Source organism: Cololabis saira, chromosome 13 (assembly GCF_033807715.1).
Source record: "Cololabis saira isolate AMF1-May2022 chromosome 13, fColSai1.1, whole genome shotgun sequence".
Taxonomy (NCBI): Eukaryota; Metazoa; Chordata; class Actinopteri; order Beloniformes; family Belonidae; genus Cololabis; species Cololabis saira.
In genome coordinates this window covers 6,846,312-6,870,831 of record NC_084599.1, presented here as the reverse complement: position 1 = coordinate 6,870,831, position 24,520 = coordinate 6,846,312, and the positions used below count along the sequence as shown (strand labels likewise).

Here is a 24,520-nt window from a genome sequence, read left to right as displayed (position 1 = left end):
TTTAAAAATATCAACGTTCTCTGCGGCCCTGAGGTTCTGTGGCAGGCTGTTCCATAAAGAAGGGCCATAGTGGCTGAATGCAGCCTCACCGTGGGTTTTGGTCGCGGTTCGGGGAATGGTTAAAAGGCCGGTGCCAGAGGACCTCAGGGTCCGTGAGGGTTGATACGGTAAAAGCAGATCAGATAAATAAGATGGCCCAAGACCGTTAAGACACTTAAAAACCAGTAAAAGAACCTTAAAATCAATCCTGAAACGGACGGGGAGCCAATGCAGCGATTTTAAAACAGGTATATAGATAAGGCAAGGCAAGTTTATTTCTAGAGCACTATTTTAACAACAAGGGGATTCAGAGGGTTAAAGGGTTTGTTATTCTGCACTTTATGGGTTTGTACTGCCAATTCCGCTGTACTGGTACAATGACAATAAAGACAATTCAAATTCTAATTCTAATTCAAAGTGCTTTACAAAGACATTAAAACATAAATAAAAAGCATGATTTAAAATTTAAACAAAAAAGTAAGAAAGAAGAACAATAAATAAAATCTGCAATTAAAATGGTGAAGTAAAGCATGGTACAAATTGATTTAACATAGATTAGTAACGATTACCATTCGCTTTCTCAACCGGTTCTAGACGGTACAAGTCCAGTTGAAGTTAAAGCATAGAGGGGGAGGGGGTTCTGCAAACGTCATGCATCTAGGCATGACACATGATTTGGCGTATTTTAATATTCATAGTAGGTTAAACAGTAATAGAATATTCTGGCATGTGAGTATGAGAGGTAGGCTATTTTGCAAAACACACAATATATATATATATATATATATATATATATATATATATATATATATGTTTTGACTATTTTGACTTATTGTATTTTTTATGTTTTCCCATGTTCGGAATAAAGTTTTCATTCATTCATTCATTCATTCATTCATTCATTCATTCATTCATTCATTCATTCATTCATTCATTCATATGTCTATGTATACATGTCTATGTATACATGATGTATACATAGACATGTATACATAGACATGTCTACGGTATGTATACATGTCTATGGTCAGAAGCGTTTCCTACATTTCCCAGAAGCCCCGGGGCCAGCAGCGGAAGTGACGTGGTCCCGGTGGTTTTGTTGTGCGGTGTATCCAGCATGGCGGCTCCGCTCGAGGTGGTGCTGAGCTCGGACTCCGGCTCGCAGCTGTGGAACGTGACGGTGTTCGACCCGCTGAGCGGCTCCAGCCTGCTGTCGTACCGCGGCGGCAGCAGCGCGGCCCGCAGCCTGGCCGTGCTGCGGGGGGAGTTCCTGCTGTCCGCGCAGCTGGGCAAGAACTTCATCAACGTGTGGGAGCTGCAGAGGAAGGTAGGAGGACCAGAACACCAGCAGAACCCGCTACCAGCGACACAAAACCACCCAGAACCACCCGAGGACCAGCCCGCCGGGTCCTGGGGGGGTTCAGCTGTAAACCTCCTGGTTTACCAGTGATTTGAATACATTTTTGTCTGACCAAGGTTCTGTCAGACCTGTCTGAGCGCCAGACATCTCACCTGGCGGTTGTGCCACACATGAGTTTGTTTAGGTTTTGTTGAGCCATGATGCGGCCCATAGTGGACTGAGAACTAGGTCTCAAGGCAGACCAGAGTCCGCTTCTGTGATCTGCATCAGAGCTCAGTTGTGCATCCACATCTCCCCAAATAAAGCAGATTTTCAAGAAAACAAGTTCTAAGCCCTTTAGAGCGAACCAAACATCAGGCGAAACAAACTGGTTCATTTAAAGTGAACCAAAAATTTGAGGAAACAAACTGGTCCATTTAAAGTGAAGCAATTAGAGGAAACGTACTAGTCAATTTAAAGCAAACCAAACAGATGAAACAAATTAATTGGATTAAAGTGAACCAAACATCAGAGGAAACAAACTGGTCCATTTAAAGTGAACCAAACATCAGAGGAAACAAACTGGTTCATTTAAAGTGAACCAAACATCAGAGGAAACAAACTGGTCCATTTAAAGTGAACCAAACATCAGAGGAAACAAACTGGTCCATTTAAAGCGAACCAAACATCAGAGGAAACAAACTGGTCCATTTAAAGTGAACCAAACATCAGAGGAAACAAACTGGTCCATTTAAAGTGAACCAAACATCAGAGGAAACGAACTGGTCCATTGGTGTGAATGCACTGTCAGTGTGATACTTGCTCTGATCATGTGGGAGAGCTTTGACAGATGGATGAAGACATCATTACTTCCAGGTGTTACGTAGGTGTAGCTCCTCCCACATGGGTGTTTAGTCCTTAGTTTGTTAGGTTAGTAGTTAGTTTTACTCAAAGGTGGGTAGTAACAAGTTACATTTACTCCGTTACATTTACTTGAGTAAGTTTGGGGAAATTTTGTACTTTTAGGAGTAGTTTTGAATCACTATACTTTTTACTTTTACTTGAGTAGATTTGTGAAGGAGAAACTGTTACTCTTACTCCGCTACATTAGGCTACGTTGAGCTGTTACTTTTCTTTTATCCACGTACGCGTCAATCTCATGACATCACTGGGTGATCACATTTACACAGACTCAAACACACACACACACACAGTTTCTCTGAATTCATGGGCTTGTTCTAGTTCTGCCTGGTTAAAAAAGAAAAGTACAAAGGGTTGAAATTTTGTGCAATTTGTGCTTAATTTATTTCTTTATTCTGTTATTTTATTTATTATTTATTAAAGTACTTGAATTTACTTTAAGCTTATTTTAATTTCAGTTTTTTTTATTCATTTTAATTTATTTTATTATTTTATCAATTTAATTTGCCTGGAGATGATTATTTTGTACTTTTGTCTGTTTGAATGGGTGTGTTAAAAAATAAACCAAACATTACTCAACAGTTACTCAGTACTTGAGTAGTTTTTTCACCAAGTACTTTTTTACTTTTACTCAAGTAATTATTTGGATGACTACTTTTTACTTCTACTTGAGTCATATTATTCTGAAGTAACAGTACTTTTACTTGAGTACAATTTTTGGCTACTCTACCCAGCTCTGGTTTTACTATGAAATGGTTACATTTTAAAATAAAGTTTCCTGAAAAAGCTCCGGAGCGGGTGACCTCTGACAGATGTGAGGGTCATGTGACTGCTTTGTGTTCTCAGGACCAGCTGCAACAGAAGATAGTTTGTCCGGGTGTCGTCACCTGTCTGACTGCTTCACCTGATGGATCCTTCCTGGCAGCTGGAGTGTCAGAAGCAGTTTACCTGTGGGAGGTACGCATCTGCTTTTTCTTCTTTACACCTTTGTTTTTGCAGGTTTGGTTATTGATCCTTTGGTTTCCATGGTAACATACCTCAGTTGGCAGGCTGGGATGAATGAGTGTTTTTAAAGGGTCTCCTGTGATGGGTACAGGTGAGCTCGGGCAGGCTGGTAGCTGTGCTCAGTCGACACTATCAGGACGTCACCTGTATGAAGTTCACGGACGAGAGCAGCCATTTTGTTTCTGGAGGAAAGGACAACCTGGCGCTGGTGTGGAGTCTGAGCAGGTAACACACCTGGAGGACACCTTGCACCTAGTATGCAGATTAAATCTAAGATATGCTAGTTAATTCACCATCATGATGATAAAACCTGTGTCCTCTGTCTCTCAGCGTTGTCCAGCTGGATTTAAACCACTCCCCTGAGCCCCGTCATGTCCTATCTCGTCATTCCCTCCCAATCACAGACCTACACTGTGGCATGATGGGACCTCAGGCCCGAATCGTCACCGCATCACTGGACCAGACGGTCAAGGTGAGGCAGTTGAGACGTGTGTGAAGATTGACACCCGTGTAACATGCATGTGTGATGATTTTCACGCCTGTGACCACAGACCAACTGTGAGAACCTCTGTTGAAGTCGTCCTGCTGGTTAATGTTCAGGGAAGCATGTTATCAGTGTTGCGTCCACTCTCAGCAGGTGTGTGTCATGTACCTGTACAGGTGTGGGAGCTGTCGTCAGGGGAACTGCTGCTGTCCATCCTCTTTGATGTGGAGATCATGTCCGTCACCTGTGATCCCTGCGAGTTCTTCCTGTTCTGTGGAGGAAGTGATGGAAATATCTTTCAAGTGTCTTTGTGCAGCCAGGTGAGAAACCTTTACATCAGTCATCCTTATATCCTCTGTCCTTACATTGCTTTTGACACTGTAGATCAGCATTTTACTGCACAGGTTAGAGCATGTTGTTGGGATTAAAGGGACAGCTCTACGTTGGTTTAAATTAGTGATGCACCGATTGTTCGGTAACCAAAATTGTTCGGCCGAAAATGGCAAAAAAAGACTTTCGGTGTTCGGTGGAATAAGTGGGAAAAAAACTGAACAATTAATAACGGCGTTGTAATATAAGGAAATAGACTGGCCGCTCCGTAACTGTTGCGCACCACATAAATAGTTGGCCAACCAAAACCTAACCACATAAGAATTTTACCTAACATTCACCAGCAGGTGGAACCAAAACAACATAAATCAATCTATTACAGGTGCGTTTAGATGACGAAATCAAACAGCGAAGAGCGTGGAGTGAGTGGTGCGGTGCAAACATGTCAGCAGTGTGGAAGTATTTTAGAGTGGCAAAGAATAAAACAAGAATGGCTGTTTGCAATGAATGTTCTGCTCAAATATCTAGAGGGGGCACATCTGCAAAGTCTTTCAGCTACAAGTTTGATTTATCATTTGAAATGATAAAAAACCCTGAGCGCTTTAATGCATTTTTATTGTTTTAAGGCCTATGTTACAATGTTCAGTCAGTTAAGCCTAACGTAAGCTCAAAGATGGCCAAAAAATGTATTTAGCTAATTTATTTATTTTAAGTTATTGTTCTTTGCTGGTATAATGTCTGCTGGAATATTTAAGAAATGCTGGGAAATTAAAAAATGTTCAGTTTTTTATGTTCAACAAATGTTTTCTACCTTGTAATTTTGTAAAAGATTTTTGTCTTTGAAAAGCATGCCTAAATCAAATTTATTTGATTTATGCAATGGTGAAAACATTGGCAAAATAAATGAAAAACTGCGAAGAACCATGTTCGGTATTGTTCGGTATTCGGCCAAGTGTTTATTATTATTTTCGGTTTCGGTTTCAGCCACAAATTTTCATTTCGGTGCATCACTAGTTTAAATCATATCTGACAGATTCCATTTTGTTCATGTACATGAGGTTTCTTCAGAACAGTCAAGGGTCTGCTATGGTGTTCCGCAGGGTTCAGTGCTAGGGCCAATCTTGTTCAGTTTTTTATGTATCATTCAGAACCACGATACCACCATCAATGTTCATAACTATGCTGATGATACACAGCTATATTTGTCTATGAAGATGAAACAGAACCATTAACTAAACTTCAGGCAAGTCTTAGGGACATCAAGGACTGGATGTCCGGACAATTTTGCATTTAAATTCTGATAAAACAGCGGCTATTATTTTTGGTCCCAAATATCTTAGGAAGGGATTAGATGGTGTTGCGATGGCTTCCAGTGCAACTGTGAGAAACCTCGGTGTTGTTATCGACCAGGATTTGTCATATATATGATTCTGCAAGAAGATTCTGCAGGAATCAGCAAGCGTCTCTCTGTTACTTGTGTATAAAGTCCTAAACAGCCAAACTCCTTGTTTCTCCAGGAGCTGATAGTACCTTATGTTGTTATATGTTAAATAAAAGATGAACCTTTTCAAATGTTTATATTTGTTCTGCAGAATCTCAGCCGGGACAAATCCTTCCAGTCTGAGAGTGAAGGAAACCAGGTGTTCAAAGGACACAGGTGAGTCCACGGGTGGGGTTTTACACTTGAGAGGTCAATTTACTGTTAACCAGTTTACAGGAGGGCTTTTATCAGGATCACAGTATTCATTTATCCGTGGGGGAAATGAGGTTTTGTGCAGTTGTTCCAACTCGTAAAATAGAAATAACAAAAAATAGTGAAGAGAGAAAATATAGGAACATTAACAAAAAGGAAAGCTGTGAGGAGGGACAGGCAGGGCACCAGACGGTGGAGGTTTGAGGCAGGTGGGGTCTTTAAGGATGGGATGACCAGGGTTTGCGATCCCGATCCGCCCGAACGGAGACGTGTCGATTAAGTGTGTCTCACGTGATGCTGCACTCTCGCGTTCTGGCCGATTTCTTGCTAGCCTTGTTACCTCCTCCATGTTTCCCATGACGAGCGCGAGGAGACACGGCTTATGTCTCCTCTTCTCCATAAACCCCAGCTGTCTGCACTCAGCTCTCTTCCCTCCTCGTTGTTTTCCTCCAGATTCCTGCAGGGATATCAGCTCGTCTGTCCTTCTTCAGCACCACCAGCTGATCCCTGGAGTCAACAATAGACGCTGCGTGTCTGGTCAAAACAGACAGTACACTTCTGAAACTACTAGAATGACTGAGGGTGCTTTCACACCTGTCCCGTTTGGAGCAGTTGTTCTGAAACAGGGAGCGTTTCCCCCTAAAGATCGATTCGTTTGGTATATGTGAACACAGCAATCGCGCTCGGATGTGGGACAAAACAAGTGATCTCCTAGGAGAGGTGGTCTCGGCCCGATTCCATTCCAGACCTGGAGCGGTTCGTTTGCAGTGAGAACATCATCGACACAGCACACAGAAACACACAGAAACAAACTAGCCACACTCGCTTACGATGCTCCATAGTTGTTGTTTTTCCCGGGGTACGGAAGAGGAAACTCCTTCCGCGTTCATTTCTGACCAATGAGAGAATATTTGGTTCTCTCATGGCATTTGTTAACAGCTTTGAACCGCTACAGACGGTTGCCTTGTGAACACAAACACCACAAACGAAAAGTGAAACAACTGTATGTATTTAGTCCCTTAATCGGAACAAAACAAACGGGCCACAGGTCTGAAAGCACCCTTAATCTCTATCAACCAACATGGCTGGGCTGGGCAACGCTTACAGAAGTTAGACGAAGGGAAAAGGTAAAGTACCAGGAAATTATAAAGATACAAGAGAACGAGCAGGAGTGACTGCAACAGGCGTCGTACACGGCCGGGCATCGGCACACAGGCTACGGAGGGTCTTTTCTATGATCTCTTACAGGCACTGAAATAGGGCGGCAGATTGTAGTCAGGATTGATCAATGCTACCTGGAGATGCACAGTATATGTATTTGCAAAACAAAAGAAACATTTCAATAAATGTGGTCTGTTATTTTCCAAATACAGCACATTAACAACCTAAAATCAGTAGCAGTTTTATCCATCAGATGGACCCTCACTGGCAGAGATGTTGGTTTACATACCAGCTTACACAGAGGGAGCTGCAAGCGTTGTGATGACGAGGAGAGACATGAGCCAGGATTCTTGGACAAACAAGTCAGAGTTTAGTGTGGCTTTAAACAGGGAGACTGAAGTATTTGTTCAAGTATCTCAGCTCGTAAAGCCGTCTGTCGTCTACTATGGTAGTGCAGGCTAACATGATGTAGCCCTACAACAGCAGGGGTTTATTTTTTTATGGTTGACTTTCACAGTGGAGTGGTCCTAGAGCTCCAGATCCATCGGATCAGAACCAGGGACCCGGACTGAGGGGAAAGGTGCAGGACCTTCTCCCAGACTGAAAGACTGGACTCTATAAATGTGGCTTCAGGCTTTGCCTGTGGTGTCGTTATACTGAGATCATTTATTTCCGTGGAACCGTGCTGATCAGCCTTCTCCTCAGGACCCTGGTGACGTGTCTCTCGGTGTCGATGGACGGGACTCTCCTCCTCTCGGGGTCGCACGACGAGACGGTTCGCCTCTGGGACATCCAGAGTAAACAGAGCATCCGCTGCCTGGCACACAAAGGTAAGCTCCTCCCCCGCTGACGTCACTGCTACGTCTCAAGGCCTTCTGGGACTGGACTCTACAGGTCATGTCAGATCAGGCTAGCGGATGATTAAGATCATTTACATCACATACTCAGTGCGTTTACAAGGGAAGTTTAATTCCTCTTTAATTCAGAATTAAAATTAAATCCAATTTTAAAATGAGTAAAATTTACCATGTAAACACCTAATTCCGAATGAAAATGGCCATTCCGAATTAAACTTAATTCCGAAGTAAGTGTCTGGTTTATTCCGATTTTTAAATCCGAATAAAATTCCGCGATCATGTATACACTCATTCCTCTTTAAATGAATTCCGGTCTTTCTTTCTGCTCGTTCCCTCGCCCGTCTGTCTCCATGATCTTATATTCCACGCTGGGCTGGTTTTCCAAACAAAGTTTCAAGATGGCAGCACGCAGTAAACGCTGGTCAAGAGCAGAGACCATTTATTTAATAAATAGAAATAATTAAAAGAACAGATGGCAGGAAACATAAAAAATGTGAGCTTTTCAAAGTTGTAGCGGCTAAGTTTGTTTTTCTTCCAGTAGCCGTAACTTCCGGTCCGCCCCCCTATCCAATCAGAACCTTCCCAACCCTCAGACCTTAAGAGGAATTGGATAAAGCTGATCAAACGTGTTTTCCATGTAAACCTCAATTCGGAATTACAATTTCCATGTAAACTCAAATGAAAATGGTTTAATTCTGAATTATTTAATTCGGAATAATTAATTACGAATTAAAAAGCATCATGTAACCGTGGCCGTTGTGTAAAATGAAAAAAATAGAAGTGAAAGTTGTCATGTTCCAGCTCAGTGAGCTTGGTGTTGAGATTGTGTTTAGTTCACGTGCAAGTGGCCTTTTACAAGATTAAAGCAGATGTTTTGCGCATTGGTTTGGTGCGTTACAACAGCTTTTATCATGCTTGGTGAATTTAAAACCAGTCTGCTCAACCCTGCCCCCCCGTGGTCCCTGGTGGTATCTCTGTTTGCTGTGTCAAGCTATGGATCCGCAACAGCCCTGAAAACGGAGCAAATGATGTGCGTAAACGGGGATCCGTCCATCTGCGTGTTCGTCTTTCTGCTTCAAGCATAAATGGGCCTGAACACTGTCATGTCAATCATATATTTTCTTGTTAAAAGCTCCAAAAGCTGCAAAAGCTGAGGTCTTTACTCAGTTCCAGGTCAGTCTGACTGCTAACCCCCAGTAGGCGGTCCCAAATAACCGAACTGAAATAAAACAGCAAGCAGGTGACAGAATAACCAACAAAAGCTGAAATGACCTCTCCGTCTGTAGTTCCAACAGTTCCTCATCAGACAAACACCCACCAAAGCATCACAATCCTTTTGTCTTTATTGTTTAATTTCACTTCCATGACAAGTCTGATGCATCCATTTCAACCAGCTCCGACCACCGGTTCAACCGTCCTTTTAGACCACCGTTTTTCAGAAGGACAGGATAGTCTGGGATTCCTAACGCAGACACAATCTGTAGAGCTAGTTCCAGCTCATGAAGATGCCTCAGCTGCATCAGAGGGCTCGTCACGTGCTTTATTGACAGGCAGCTCAGCCAGCAGCCAGCAACCACCGCGTCCTCACCAGTCGTCACCGCCCCAGGAAGTGAAGCCAGCAGCAGAGTTACCAACCCTGCATCAGCTAAACACAGCAACAATCTGAATCACCTGAAACAACATCCAAACAGGACGTTCTTCTTTAACGTTGACCTGGCAGCTCTGCACCTCCTCCTGCAAGGATCAGTGTGGATCGGATGATCAATTTCACTTTTCAGTGCTTACTCTTTAATCAGAATCAAGGCCAAGTCAGGTTAAACCAGACATGAAAGGTGAAAGGTGCAGCAGTATGAGGTAGACATGGTTATTGAAAGGTGCATTGTTACAGCATATGATTGTGGTTATTAGGGATGGGCGGTATGGACTAAAAAATTTATCACGATAATTTCTGGCATTCATCCCGATGACGATAAAAAAAATACCAATTCAACTCCACCTTTGTAACTATAAATCTATCACCACATTCAGTCTTTGGAGCCCCCAAAACACTGCTCTAAAAGAATACTGAATACTACTAAACTACACCAATTAAATTGAATTAATAAAAAACGATTAAATGAGTCCCCCTGTACTGCAAAACTGGAATGACTCAGATCCGCCATGTTTTTTACACAAACACATCATCAATGGGATTCCTTTCTTTCACGTTGTGCGTGGATTTAACACAGAACCATAAATCAGCTTTACACAAAAACGTCATCAATGGGAATTTATCATTTTTACCGTGAGATGACAAATTCTTACCGTGGGGAATTTTTGGGACGGTATATCGTGAACGGTAAAATATCACCCATTCCTAGTGGTTATTATTATTATTATTATTGTTGCACAGTGATTGATTACTCGAGACTCTATGAGTGATGAGAGTTCACCAGAGCAACAGCTTGGGGGAAGAAACTGTCTCTGTGTCTGGAGGTTTTGATGTACAGAGCTCTGTAGAGCCGTCCAGAGGGGAGGAGTTCAGACAGACTGTGTCCTGGGTGTGAGGGGTCTGCAGAGATGCTACCTGCCCGTTTCCTGGTCCTGGACCGGTCCAGGTCCTGGATAGATGGGAGGTTAGTCCCAACTATCCTCTCTGCAGTCCTGATTGTCCGTTGCAGTCTGTTCTGTCTAGTTTGGTGGTCGATCCAAACCAGACAGTGATGGACGTGCAGAGAACAGAGTGAATGATGGCAGAGTAGAGTTTAATGCTCGTCTCACACAATCTGCCCAGAAATCCCCCATCCAGGGATGTCACAGACGTTTTAGTGTCCGTCTGTCCCGACCCTCCGGCCACGGTATTCCCACCCACAGAGCGGTGACTGCCCGCCCAGGTTTGGTGTTTCCTCAGGCACAATCTTCGGGAAAAAGTCCCCCCCCCCCCCCCCCCCCCCTCGCGCCTCTGCTGGGTCGCCTGCTGAACAAAAAAAACACTGCGGAACCGGGATGTTGTTTGAGTGTATGGTGTGATCAAAGATGAAACTGCACACTTAGTAGTTTGATAATCTGTGACAGTTTTACTGCGTCGGCTCAGATCACAGTACAATCAACGAGACGCCAGTGCAAAGCAGGTGCGTGACATAAAGTGCAGTTGCGCTGAACATCCAATAGGTGGTACTCTAATACCACCCATAACATCTCTCTTTTCTTTAAGTAAACCATAACTCAAAATTATTTTATACCCTTATTAAAGAACCCGACAGATAATTAACTTTCCGCTGTAACAATAAACAGTTCCCCTTATTATATTATTATTCTATTCCCCCCCCCAGATGTTACTGTCCATACGAACCTACAGGTTCAGTCTGTCGGGAGGCCGAATCAGGCGGCCATAACGTGACCGAGCCGGGGAATGAGTTGATGACGATAGTGGAGGGACATCTGCTGTTTCCGAGGTCTGTAGAGAGCCCGATGCACACGCACTGCCGGGAAACCTGCCCTGAGCAGAGGGGGGAGAAAACATACATGCCCTCTGACCCTCAGTCATTTCACCTGGTGCTTGAACCTCATCACCTCCAGACACAGGCTCCTCTGGGTCAGTTACGGGGTGCTGTGATGGCATCGGCTCTGCCATACGTAGGTCGACACGGTTGCGGCGATAGAGAGCGCCCTCGACCTCCACCAGATAAGACCGTGGAGCGACTTTCCGCAGGCACACTCCCCGCCGCCAAATGCCGGTCCTGTCACCAGGAAGTGGTTTCATCCGAACCGCTTCACCCACTGAGAGTTCAGGTAAGTCCTTTGCAGTCCTGTCATATATGAGCTTGGAGACTTGTTTCCTGTGGCGCAATTTGTCAACTACACCCATAATGACCTGCGGTTCGAGCAGGGCAGGAGCCACTGGCAGAGCAGACTTCAGACGCCGTGCCATCAGACGCTGGGCCGGACTGCTGTCCATTCCCTCTGTAGGGGTATTTCGCCACTGTAGTATTGCTTTCCAGGCATCCTTGCCTTCCCGAAGGGCTTTCTTGCATAGATTCTTAGCAATTTTAACAGCTGCCTCTGCCTTTCCGTTGGCCTTGGGATGCCTCGGTGAGGACGTAACATGCTCGAACTCCCACTCCCCAGAAAACTGGCGGAAATGAGTACTAGCAAACTGGGGCCCGTTGTCAGTGATGACTCTGTCAGGTTGACCATACCGAGCAAACTGAGCCTTGCATCGCTTTATCGTTGTCTCTGCACTGAGGTCTGGCAGAACATCAATTTCCCAGTAGTCTGAGTAATGATCGACCACCATCAGAAAATCTTTCCCACTATGTTGAAACAGATCTAGACTCACGATCTGCCAGGGGCGTGTAGGCAGTTCATGGCTCAGCATAGTCTCTTTCTGCTGCTCTACAGCGTACTCGTTGCATGTTGTGCACTTACTGACAAAGTCCTTAATGTCACCCTGCATTCCAGGCCAGTATAAGGTCTCCCGTGCTTGTCTGTAGCAGGCGTCGCCTCCGATGTGACTGCAGTGTATTCTGGCAAGCATTTCAGCTCTCAGTGACTTGGGGATCACAACTCTCTGACCTCTGAACAATACCCCATTTTGAACACTTAACTCCTCTTTGATAAACCAGTACTCTCTCACGGCCTGCTCAGTTTCGCCTTTAACGGCTGGCCAGCCATTAAGGATGATAACCTTCACGGCTTGCAGCTGTGCATCATTATCTGTGTGTTGCTGTATCTGCAATAGTCTTTTATCAGTGACGTTGATATAGTCAGCCATATTTATGTGCTCAATTGCACGCTGCTCATCCACCATACTGCATACTGTGTGCTTGGCATGCCTAGAGCTGGGGTGCGAGCTGGGTGCAACAGCCCTGCTCAGAGTGTCACTCACGAACATCTCCGGTCCTGGTTTGTAGATAACTTGCAAGTTGTAGCTTTGGAGCGCAAGTAGCATGCTCTGCAAGCGCTTAGGGGCATTCAGAAGGGGCTTACTGAAGATCGGTATAAGGGGCTTGTGGTCTGTCTCCGCTGTGATCATATCTCGACCATAAAGATAATGATGAAAGCGCTGGCAGGCAAACACAATGCTGAGACACTCCTTCTCTATTTGTGCATAGTTCTGTTCAGTGGGCGTAAGTGCCCGTGAAGCGAATGCAATGGGCTGTCCCTCCTGCATCAGACAGCAGCCCAGGCCATGCTGGCTGGAGTCACTCTGCACTGTGACGGGTTTTGTGACATCATAGTATCGCAACACCGGTGTCATCGTTACAAGTCGCTTTATTTCTTTGACAGCTGAGTCATGTTTTGACAGCCAATGCCACACGGTGTCCTTGTCAGTGAGTCTCCTCAGAGGTTCACATACCTCTGATAGCTGCGGAAGAAACTTGGCCAGGTAAGTGACGAATCCAATGAGTCTCTGCACGCTCTTTACATCCGTTGGGGCTGGCATATCCAAAACAGCCCTGACTTTCTCTGGGTCGGCCTTGAGACCCACCGCCGACAATATGTGGCCGTGGAAGCGCACTTCAGACACTTTGAACTGAAGCTTCCTGACACTAAGCCGCAGCTTGACTTGACGACAGCGGTCTAGAAGAGCTATCAGCTTTGCATCATGGTCTTTGCCTGCCTCTTCGTCGCTGTCACCACAGCCCACAACGAGGATGTCGTCTGCTATGGGCTCCACTCCTTCGAGGCCTGCCAACAGCTCATGCTGCCTCCTCTGGTAAACCTCTGGAGCCACTGTTACTCCAAATGGAAGTTTCAACCATCTTTTCCGACCCCAGGGTGTCCAGAATGTGGTCATGAAGCTACTGACTTCGTCCAGCTTACACTGCAGAAAAGCATCTCTTGCGTCAACCAATGTGAAAACTTTAGCTTTAGGTAGCTTGTAAAGCACATCCTCTAATGTGGGCATGATGTAGTGCGATCGTTTGAGTGCACGGTTGAGGTGGTGCGGCTGTAAACATATGCGCAGCTTTTCCGGTCTTCTGACAATGACCATGTTGCTGATCCAGTCTGTGGGCTCGCTGACAGACGTGATATGGCCCTCTGCTTCGTACCTGTCCAGCTGGGCCTTCACAGCGTCCTTCATGGCCACCGGGACATTGCGTGGCGCACACTGCACTGGCTGAATCGCTGGATCCAGCTCAAAGTGGACTTCTCCAGGGAGTGCCTCCACCGGACCTGTGAAAACATCATGATATGCTGAGATGACTGCATTCCTGGAGAGAGGCTTGGTGAGGCTGTGATTAACTGTGTTGAGCTCCTCCACTCTGAGCTCCTCTGGAATAGTGAAGTGTATAAGCCCCATCTCCTCTGACATCGAGCCTGACAGCAATGGCAACTGCCGTGCGTTAACAACCTCAAACTCCAGTTTGTATTTGTGGCCCCGCACCCCACAGTCCATGGTTAAAACCCCTAGTGATGGCAGCCCGTGGTCTGAATACAGCTTAAGGGTGGTGTTGCTCTGCTTCAGCTTTTCTCTTGGAGCCAGTCTCTTTTTATCTCTGAGACTCATGACGTTGCACGTGGCTCCCGAATCAATCTGGCATTTCTGTAATATTCCATTTAGCCGAAGATTGACAAACCATTTTTTGCCTCTTGTCCTCACAGCTCCAATACTCTCCACAGCATACACATCATTTGTTTCCATCACTGTGCTTTCTTTGTCAAAGTTCAGTTCCTCAGCTATGTGTAGTTTCCCTTCCTTTCTCTTGGTTTTGTTGCAAACTCTGGCGAAGTGATTAGCTGTGCCACACGCATTACAATTTTTTCCATACGCCGGGCAGTGTTCTTTTCCCCACCCATGTGATGTGCCACAGTACTTACATGTGGAGAAACTCTGAGCCTGTGATCTGGGCTGGGCGCTCATTCTCTCTGCCATGCTGGATTGTCTTTTAAACGGAGGTTTTCCTATGGCGTTGACACTGTCCATGTGAGACCTCTCCTGCTCCATAGATCTCAGCTGCAAATCGCTCAGCTCAGCTGCTCGACATGCTTCAATAGCGCTGGAGAGCGTCAAATCCTTCTCCCTCAGCAGCCGTCTGCGTGTGCTCTCATTAGAAATGCCGATCACTATTTTGTCTCTGATCAACTCATCTCTTAAGGCACCGTAATCACAGGTAGCAGCTTTCTCTCTGAGTCGAGTCACAAAACAGTCTATTGCCTCACCTTCCTCTTGTTTACAGCAGCCGAATACGTAGCGTTCATAGATCACATTCTTTGCCGGTGTAAAGTACTGCTCCAGCGAGTTCAGGATGACAGACGCATCCGCCCGCTGCGCGTCAGTCAGCATCAGGTTGTGTTTGTAAACATGCCGACACTCTGCTCCCATAATACTCCTCAATGTCGCAGCCTGGACCTCTTTGGGTTTACTCACCAGCCCCGTTGCCAAAGCATAATCCTCATATTCCGCTCGGAAAATGTCCCAATTCGCACTCAGATTACCACTGAGTTTCATCGGAGCCGGCGGTGGTATGTTCGCGGCCATGGCTATTTCCTGGTGCTGCTCCGGTGTATCAGACATTCTCAGTCAAACGCGCTGACTAAACTCACTTGCCGGCTTCGTTAATACCGAAGCACGCCCACTTCTGACACCATGTTTGAGTGTATGGTGTGATCAAAGATGAAACTGCACACTTAGTAGTTTGATAATCTGTGACAGTTTTACTGCGTCGGCTCAGATCACAGTACAATCAACGAGACGCCAGTGCAAAGCAGGTGCGTGACATAAAGTGCAGTTGCGCTGAACATCCAATAGGTGGTACTCTAATACCACCCATAACAGATGTAGCCTAGCGACAAGATGGAAATCAATGACGTGAAAAATAAACCTCAAACAAGTTCTTTACAAAACAAAGACAAAGCAAGTCAGATATTTGGAGAAACTGTGTTTAGTGTCTGTGGAGCATCTTGGAAGAGAGACGAGGGATTGGAACCAGCAGTCGGTCAGCAACATTCTCTTCCTCCACAGCAATGTAAAAATGATTCATTTGTTAAATGAATTTATTTCATTTGTTAACTTTGTTTATTTTTTGTTATTTATGAGTGTTATTTGAGCCACTCACAGCTACTCTCGTTGCTGTAACCACAATCACATAATTGATGCTGCGCGGAAGGCGAAATTGTGAGATGACAATGATGAATTTGCATCTAACTAACTAAACTAACTAAATCAGATATATTTGTGCAGCACATTTCTCTTGTGGGACGGGAGAAGACACAAAATCCATGCATCTCTATTATTGTGCGGGCATTAATTCTCAGAGTTTTGCGGATGAGGGCAGGGGTGGATATAAACACTGCGGGAGCGGGGGGGATTTTAACACACACGGTGAGGGCGGTAACGGTCAGAAATCCAGCGGGGGCAGAATGAAGAGAACAGTCCTGCGCTGGGCTCTAGTCTGAGGTTCATCCCTAATCGCAAAGGTTCGTACGCTGGGGTCACATGGTCTGCTCTGTCCCCCCATAGACCAGCTGTTCTGCTCTGTCCCCCCATAGACCAGCTGTTCTGCTGTTCCTCCACCCTCTGTGTAGATTTACATCCAGGAAGAGGCTCTGGAGGTTGTAGTCTTTGCTTGGCTTCTTTAAAGATGCTGCTTCCAACAACTGGAGTCGGCTCCAAACTCACTTCAGCCTCAAGGATCTGGTCTCATGACATGATTTTGAATATAATTTGCCATACTATACTCCAAATACTGAGGATATATGACTTTGCTTCTCTTTTAAATTGCAGTTAACGGGATGGGGCGTATTCTTTGCTCCCGTGACATTTATCTTGAGTATCACACTTAACATCGTGCTGGAGTCCAGGGAGGGACCGTTGAAGTTTATATGATCTATAATCACCCGCTATGACCACGGGGGCTCGGGCTGTGCGTTGTCATGGAGACCGTTTGCAGTTTAAGCAGCTGCTCCACTGGGGAGTATGTAAAGTTAACAGATGACAATATTCCCGAGCTCCCTTAGAAGATGAAAGGTGTCTGTAGTTCAGTGTGGGGTTTTTTCTCGCTCAGGACAGCTCGGTACCAGCTCGGTACCAGCTCAGTGGGCCAGCTAGGACCCAAGAACATGCAGACGCCTCCACGTGGCTCTCCTGTCGCTGCGGCTGAATTTTGAACTGCACAGGACTCTGAACGTGACCACAACAACAGCGCAGCACCAGCCGCTGTGAAGCGGCACCGTTCTGGTCAGTCGTTCAGCTACAGGTGAATGGTTCAGGTTGTGGTTAGTTGTTCTGGGGCCTCATTCATAAAAGAGTGCCTAGGATTCATACTAAAAGTGTACGTGCGCTCAAAAGCCGAAAATGGCGTGCGCACAAAAAAATCCGGATTTATAAAACCGTGTGCACGCACATCTGCACGCACTGTCCTATTTATAAATCACAGTCCACCTAGAAGGTTGCGCACGTGAATTCGCCTCATATCCCGCCCTCTACACACCCACTTTTTACCATGAATGGTCAATGCAAACTACTTGATGACTGTATTTGCATATAAATGAGCCTGCTGAGCATGCACAGCGCCACCTGCAGCCTGTTTCTGCTGCGTCAGGATGAATGAGACGGATGTGTCGAGCCACTGTGCCACTAAATTTCACGGAGACTGAGATGGAGATGTTGTGGATGAGGTGGAGGCAGGAGGAAAAACACATTATTTGGTGGTCACAGTAGTGGCATCACTAACACAAATAAAGCGAGTGAGTGGCAACACGTCGTTGCTGCTGTAAACGCTGTGAGTGCCACGAACAGATCTTTCCGATTATGAAGCTCAAGAATGAGATCAAGTCATATTTAGGCAGAAACAACTTTTCATTAACTGTATTTGGCCTTCAATCAATTTTTGCAAGGTAAACAAATTTTCAGGGGAGAAATCAGATTCTGGCAGGCAATCAATCTTTGGCACAACACCGGCCTGGCGTGTCCTGCACCACGGCTGAAGCAGCAGCAGCAGCAGCACCAGAGTCCTGACTGACGCTGTGCTTCACACACAGAGGGACACGATCAGCGTTCAGCGCTATTATATTATAAGTCTGATATGTGATGACATTATTAAAAGTATGACATGAATCTGGCTTCATTTCACCACCTCACCGCCTGCGTCGCCAGTTCCCCATATCTTCAAAATATTCGTGCACTAGGATCACAGTTTGCTTAAAGATACACACATTTTCCCGTTAGTTTTTTTGTTTTTTAAATCCCAACCTTTGCGTAGAAGCTTTATAAATGAGGCCCCTGGTCAGTTGTTCAGCCCCAGGTGAAAGGTTCAGGTTCTGGTTAAACATTCAGACCAGCTGCAGTTCTCTGGCAGCCGTCCGACACACTCAGCCTGATTACCTGGCACTGGCCCACGTTTGGACCTGGTTTGGAGCATTAGTGTAATTCAGCAGCTGGAGGCGGCAGTGATCAATATCCGTGATAAATGAGAGTACCACCAGTCCAACTCGTGCCAAGAGCAGGAAGGAAGTTTTTGGCCGGACCTCTGTCGGATGGCCACGTAATCCAGCTGTGACGGATGTGGGAGAGGCGTGTTACACTGACTGACACCCTGGAGAACGACACATGGTGATATAGTGACATATAGAAATAAAGTGAAAGAAATTAGGACGATGTAGGATAAAGAAATGAAATACATAGAGTACTTCAGTTCTATTCAGTTGTATGTACATCTTGTCTGTTACAATACAGATAGTCTTTAGACACTTTTGAGATACCTTAAACATGAGCACCGAGCAACTATTAAAGAAACAAGGACGACACCTTGAGCAGGACCTGGATCATAAGAGGAGGAACCTCCTGCTGAAGACCAGCGGGGGGGAGGAAGAACAGAGAGAGGAGACAAATACCGTCAATATTACATTATACAAAATATATTAGTAGTCATTATCTGTTATCAGGGGAACTAAGAGTTTTATGTTTTTAATTAATTTCCCTTCAGGCATAAAGCAAGTGTTTTTGAACTGAACTGACTGAACATGTAACGGATACATGGTTGGTTGGTGCCCTGCAGAGAATACTATATAAACTGGTGAAGGGGGAGTGTGTCAGTGGATATACAACAGGGACATTTATATAGACGGGTGGAAAAAGAGGGGGCAGACCAGCACAACAAACTACAAGAACAATGGAGAACAATGATGGTGATGAGATACTTCTAATTAATAACTGAGGGATCTGAAGAAAGGAAAGAGGAGAGAAGGAGGGGTGAAAAGAAGGGAGGGATCCTGGATCCTGGTGTTTGGCACATCCGGCACATGTATGGGTTCTGCCAGGACATTCCTCTGTTAAAACATCTGTTTTTGCACATGTGAATATAGTTTTATTTTGGGTAAGTCACTTCTGACAGGTGGTAGGAAAAAAATAGGCCTCGTGAAGAAGTAATACTGGGAGTATTACTGAGAGTTAAAGACATTCAAGAGAACTTGAGGCCGATGGCAAGTAATAGCTCAGTTTTTGTCTTCTTTATAACTGATAATTAAACAACGAGTCATTCAGAATCTTACAGGGGACTTGGACTTTGTCCTCCGTCCCCTTTCTCTCAGATTGTGCACCTGAGTGTTATCATACTGCTGGGATTCACAGCAACAGAGTCCAGAATCAGGTCAGATTTGGGTTAGTGTTATTAAAACTGTTTTTTCAGATGTTGCATGAATTAAATGGCTGTAGTTCTGCAACATATTAATACTAGTATTTTATTGAGATCCAACAGCAAGTATTGACAGCTAATGATGCTGTAAGGACCAATCAGCTCCCAGAATGCTGATAGAACTGCTTTCAGAAACATCGTGGGTCAATTTGGTTTGTAGCATTTTATGCAAATGTGACCCAAAGACAGTATATAAAGTAATGAAATATAGACAATTTATGCAATTATAACTGAAAACTTTAATGTTTTCATATTTTTAAACATGTTTAAAGGCAAAAACATGGCACTAGTTATTCTCGTGTCCAACAAAACATTCCTTTTTTGGGCATAAACAAAAAAAAATACCAAAAGTTGTAATGTAATGATGAAGAAAAAAAAAGTATCTTTAGACATACAAATCGATTTTTAGGAATTAATATGAGAATCGATTTAGAATCGAAAATTGATTTTATTTTTATTTTTAAAATTTTTTTTCTTCAACACAGGCCTAGTCAGAGGTCTGGATGCGTCGCTGTGACTCGTCTCCCTTCATTCCCCCAAACATCTTCTTTTCCTGAGAAAAGTCGTCTTTCGAGCTCCTTGTGCTAATCCAAAGAAAATTAATTAGAGAAACCCCCCGACGGCCGACAGAATGAAGTCCCTCCTGTGGAAGGTGGGAGGAGGTGGCTGCAGGCAGTAAATCCTCTCCCTCAGGTCCCCCCGCTATGATTGGATGTCATGTTGGCAGAACTTCAGCTCGGCTGCTGATTCATTGAGAATAAAAGCAGAACAGCTTACTGGTGAACTGGAACAAAGACGTTTGTGGAGGAATAAACAGGCGAGGAGGCTCAGCCGCTATTTCCATGGCAACAGAGTCGCAGCCCCATAACTTCATCAAACTTTATTTGTATAGTGCTTTTCATGTATGTATAAAATGCAACACAAAGTGCTTTACATAAAATGTTAAAACACATAAAACCTATTAAAAACCTGGGTTAAAACAACAAGAACAGCTAGTTAAAACAAGGGTATACGAGAAACACTAAAAGGAATCGGCTAAAAGCCAAATTAAAAAGGTGAGTCTTGAGCCTGAGTTCTCCGGCAGGCTGTTCCACAGACGTGGGCCGTAATAATGAAATGATGCCTCATGGTTACGGTTCTAACTTTGGGAATGATTAAAAGGCCGGTGCCGGAGGAACTCAGGGTCCGCCGGGGTTTATAGGGTAAAAGCAGATCAGACGGATAAAAAGGCCCGAAACCGTTAGGATCGATTTGAAGGTTCTCTTATTAGGACCCGAGCACTGACAGTGCGAAGGCTCTATTGTATCTGAAGGAATTTTTTTTTCTTCTCTCGAAAGGAGGCCCTTTTTGCCCCCCTAATCGTGCCCCAAAAGTCACCAAATTTTGCATGCAAGGCAGGCCTGGCGAAAAATTTGATATTTAATGGTTTACATTAATGGGCGTGGCCTAATGGCTCAACAGCGCCCCCTAGAAAACTTTGTGCCTCAAGCCCCACAATACGGTTTGACGTACATGCACGAAAATCAGTACACACCTGTATCATGTCGCAACTTAAAGAAAAGTCTCTTGGCGCCATGGCCGAAACCCAACAGGAAGTCGGCCATTTTGAATTAATCGTTCAATTTCGGCACATCATTTCTTCGGCCGCTTCTTCGCCCGAACCGTAACATGCACCCAGGTGTGTTATACATCAAAATGTGCGTCTCCATCCTGCGACCATGCGCATTACTTTTCTCATTCAAAAGCGTTACTGTAGCGATGATAGACGCTAAAAAGCGTGCCCCCCCTTCATCTGATTGGTCCATATTTGATAGTTCCTACTTTCTGCCATAACTTTTCAATGGTTTGACATAAAGACTCGTGGTTGGTGTCATCGGACTTGGTTTTGAGACTTTTATTGATGAAAATTGCACGCGCAAGGGCCCGTCCATCGCTGCTTGCAGCTTTAATTCGTTTTTAAATATCTTGTCTGTGTTCAGGTCCGGTTACAAACGCGGTCATCATGCCGGCTCCAGCAAACATGTTCCTGCCCGACAGCCGGCCCGCCATCCCGCTGCCACGCTTCAGCCGGCACCTGCACACCTCCGACGGCGACGGCGGCGAGGCGGGCGAGGTCTGCGTCCGCCCTGCGCGTTGCTCACAGGTGAGTCTGCAGCTGAAGCCCCGCCCCTCAGGAGTCGTCAGGTTCACTTCCACTAATAAAAACACCTGGAAATGTGTTCACCTCAGCGGAAAACTGACTGAAAAGCTTTTATTGCGTACGGATGAGTTTTAGGGCCATGCAGGAGAAAAAATATTTGAGAGGGAAAGATTTTTATTTATTGTGTCAAGAAAAAAGTCGAAAAGTTGAGAATAATCTTGAAATACAATTTCAAGAATAAAGTGGAAATTTTGTGAATAAAGTGTAAATGTCTCCTCTGGCCCATCAAATCCAGTTAGGAGAGCGACTGACGGCTCTGCAGCAGCAGCCGTAACTAAATAATGATATTAATAATAATAATTCTTGCACTTATATAGCGCCTTTCAAGGAACCCAAGGTCGCTTTACAGGTAGAACACCTGAGAAAGAACAACAAAACAGAAACACAACCGGGACAAAACAACAGGGGAGGGAACCACTTAATAGGGAAAGGCCTGGGTGAAAAGGTGAGTTTTGAGTTGTGCTAACTAACTTACATCCTTGGAGTGTAACGTTAAGGATACGTTTCTGTTAGTTAGTTAGTTAGTTACGGCTGCTGCTGCATCAGTCAGTCGCTCTCCTAACTGGAATTGATGGGCCAGAGGAGACATTTCCACTTTATTCACCAAATTGTATTTCAACTTTATTCTCCAAATTTCAACTTTATTCACGAAATTTCGACTTTATTCTTTTCGACTTTTTTCTCAACATTTTGACTTTTCTCAAAATTCTACTTCAACATTATTCTCGACATTTCTATTTTTTTCTCGACGTTTTGACTTTTTTCTCCAAGTGCATAATGAAAAAGATTCTTCCTCCTCTAAAATATAATTTTTATTTTTCTCCTGCCTGACCGTAATGCTCTTCCGTAATTGTGAAATTTAAGCAATGACTGGTTTCCTTTTGGCTGCTGATGTTGTACGTGGTGTCGTGGTGTTCTGCAGGTGGAGCACGACACGTACCTGCAGAAAGCGGAGAAGCTCTACAGCCTGATGACCGCTGTGAGCGACAAGGTGAGAGGGGCCGGGGTTTCACCCGTCAGGTCGGACGCATTTCAACAGGACGTGAGATCAGGCCGTTTGGGGAACTTTGCAATACATCACAACAAAGACAAGCGGGTCCTGCTTATTCCAGCGTGGGGGACAGAAACTACAATAGAATCTGAAAGAGCCATCACTTAAGCTGGGCTGCTTAAAATAAGAATAATTGTTCTAATTCTTATTTAATCACTAAATTGAAGATTATGATATTCCTATAGAAAAGATGAACTATCCAGCCAGCAGGTCCATGTGGTTCATCTGGGCTAAAATGGTGCTTTTCCACTAGAACCTTAACGGCTCTACTCATCTCAACTGGGCCTGGTTTCTTTTCCACTACAATTCAGCACCTGGAGAAGTAGGAGGTTGGAGAAGCTGCTGTGACGTATTTGATTGTGTATCTAAACGAAAAAGACAACAACACTAAAGATGTAGAACCTGGAGGAGATGATAGATGTGCTGCTGGATCTGTGGCTTGTGTTAGATATCAAGTTAAAAAATGAGAGAGAGAGAATCTTCAAGCAGCAACGCTTTTTAATTTTTTTTAGTTTGTCTCTGTGCTGCTGAAAAGTCAGCTGGAGCCGTGAGCAGCTATGAAGAGACAGATTTCCTGGTAGATCTGGTCGTTCCTTATCGCCCGTCTAGATCCCTTTTTAATTCTCTCCTCAGCACCAGGTTTATGAACATCTGACCCTCAGAGTTGGATCATGAAACAGACTTTTGCTGCCGTTGCTGGTTGAATAAAATGAACAAGAATCCGTCAGAGTCTCTTTCTCTGATTTCCTCCTCCTGACTCAGACGTCTGACTCCAACCCCCCGACCAATCGGTGGCCTGTAGTGTGATGATGTCAGATACAGCCGACTCAGCAGCTTAGAACCTCGGCAGAATAGATACAGAAAAGTATCTACTCGGCACGTTAGACCCCTAGTGGGAAAGAACCAAACCGAGTGGAGCCGAGTCGGGCTGAGTAGGTTCTAGTGGAAAAGCGTCAAAAGTGGCCTACCGGGCTGCAGACTGGGCTTGAGACTGGAAAGAACCTCGGATCCATGTTGGTTCCAATGTTACGAACCGCACGAGCTCAGGAGGGGTTAAGTTTCCCACAACCCCCCCTGGACTTTAGACTCATTGGGACCACAGAGAAATGCTGGCTGTGGAGCTGCTTTGCTGCGTCCGTGGGAATAGGGAGCGATGCATCCATGTCACTGATGTTTGTTGTTTCTTGTGTTCCAGTCGGTGCTCGGAGACGGTGAAAACACAAAGGTTCGCATTGCGGAGCTTGAAGAAGAAGTTCAGAATCTGAAGAAAGTTAACAAAGATTTGTACGAATTTTCCACCCAGCTACTCACCAAACCCACATAAACACATCCACACACTTGTTTTTTTCAAAATAAAAGCCTTGTTTTTGAATATATTCCTGTCTCAGTTTGTTTCAGTGACTTCATGTCTATAGACTCTGAACTCTGTATCCACAGTGTCTTAACTAGTCTTAACTCAACCATCCATTCTCTGTATATAATCAAAATCCCTTACATTGACCTCACTTGCATGGACATGGTAGTGGGGGGGAAGTAGACCTGACCATCCAGGGAACAAGCTTTTGTTTTTTTTTTTTGGTGATATTTCTTAGGGAAGTGTAATGCTGCCACCCTAGAAAAAGGAAAAAATATCAGTATCACGTTATAACGTGAAAAGTTTATTGTTGGAACAATACATTATAACGTGAAAAGTTTATTGTTGGAACAATAAATTATAATGTGAAAAGTTTATTGTTAGAACAATAAACATTTCACGTTATAACGTGATATTTTTCACGTTATTACAATATATAAACTTTTCACGTTATAACGTGATAATTTA

The 24,520-nt window shown here is 44.6% G+C and overlaps 1 protein-coding gene across 1 annotated transcript; it reads left to right on the top strand.

The window, feature by feature from the left end:
* Window positions 1-1,130: 1,130 nt before the first annotated feature.
* On the top strand, window positions 1,131-24,079 carry wdr18 (WD repeat domain 18). The gene is made up of 10 exons (XM_061736990.1): window positions 1,131-1,366; window positions 3,146-3,256; window positions 3,396-3,529; window positions 3,635-3,776; window positions 3,965-4,108; window positions 5,711-5,775; window positions 7,678-7,802; window positions 21,427-21,590; window positions 22,570-22,638; window positions 23,894-24,079. Exons 1-10 carry the CDS (start codon window positions 1,157-1,159, stop codon window positions 24,020-24,022), a joined length of 1,293 nt encoding a protein of 430 aa, XP_061592974.1. The 5' UTR covers window positions 1,131-1,156; the 3' UTR covers window positions 24,023-24,079.
* The last annotated feature ends 441 nt before the right edge of the window (window positions 24,080-24,520 follow it).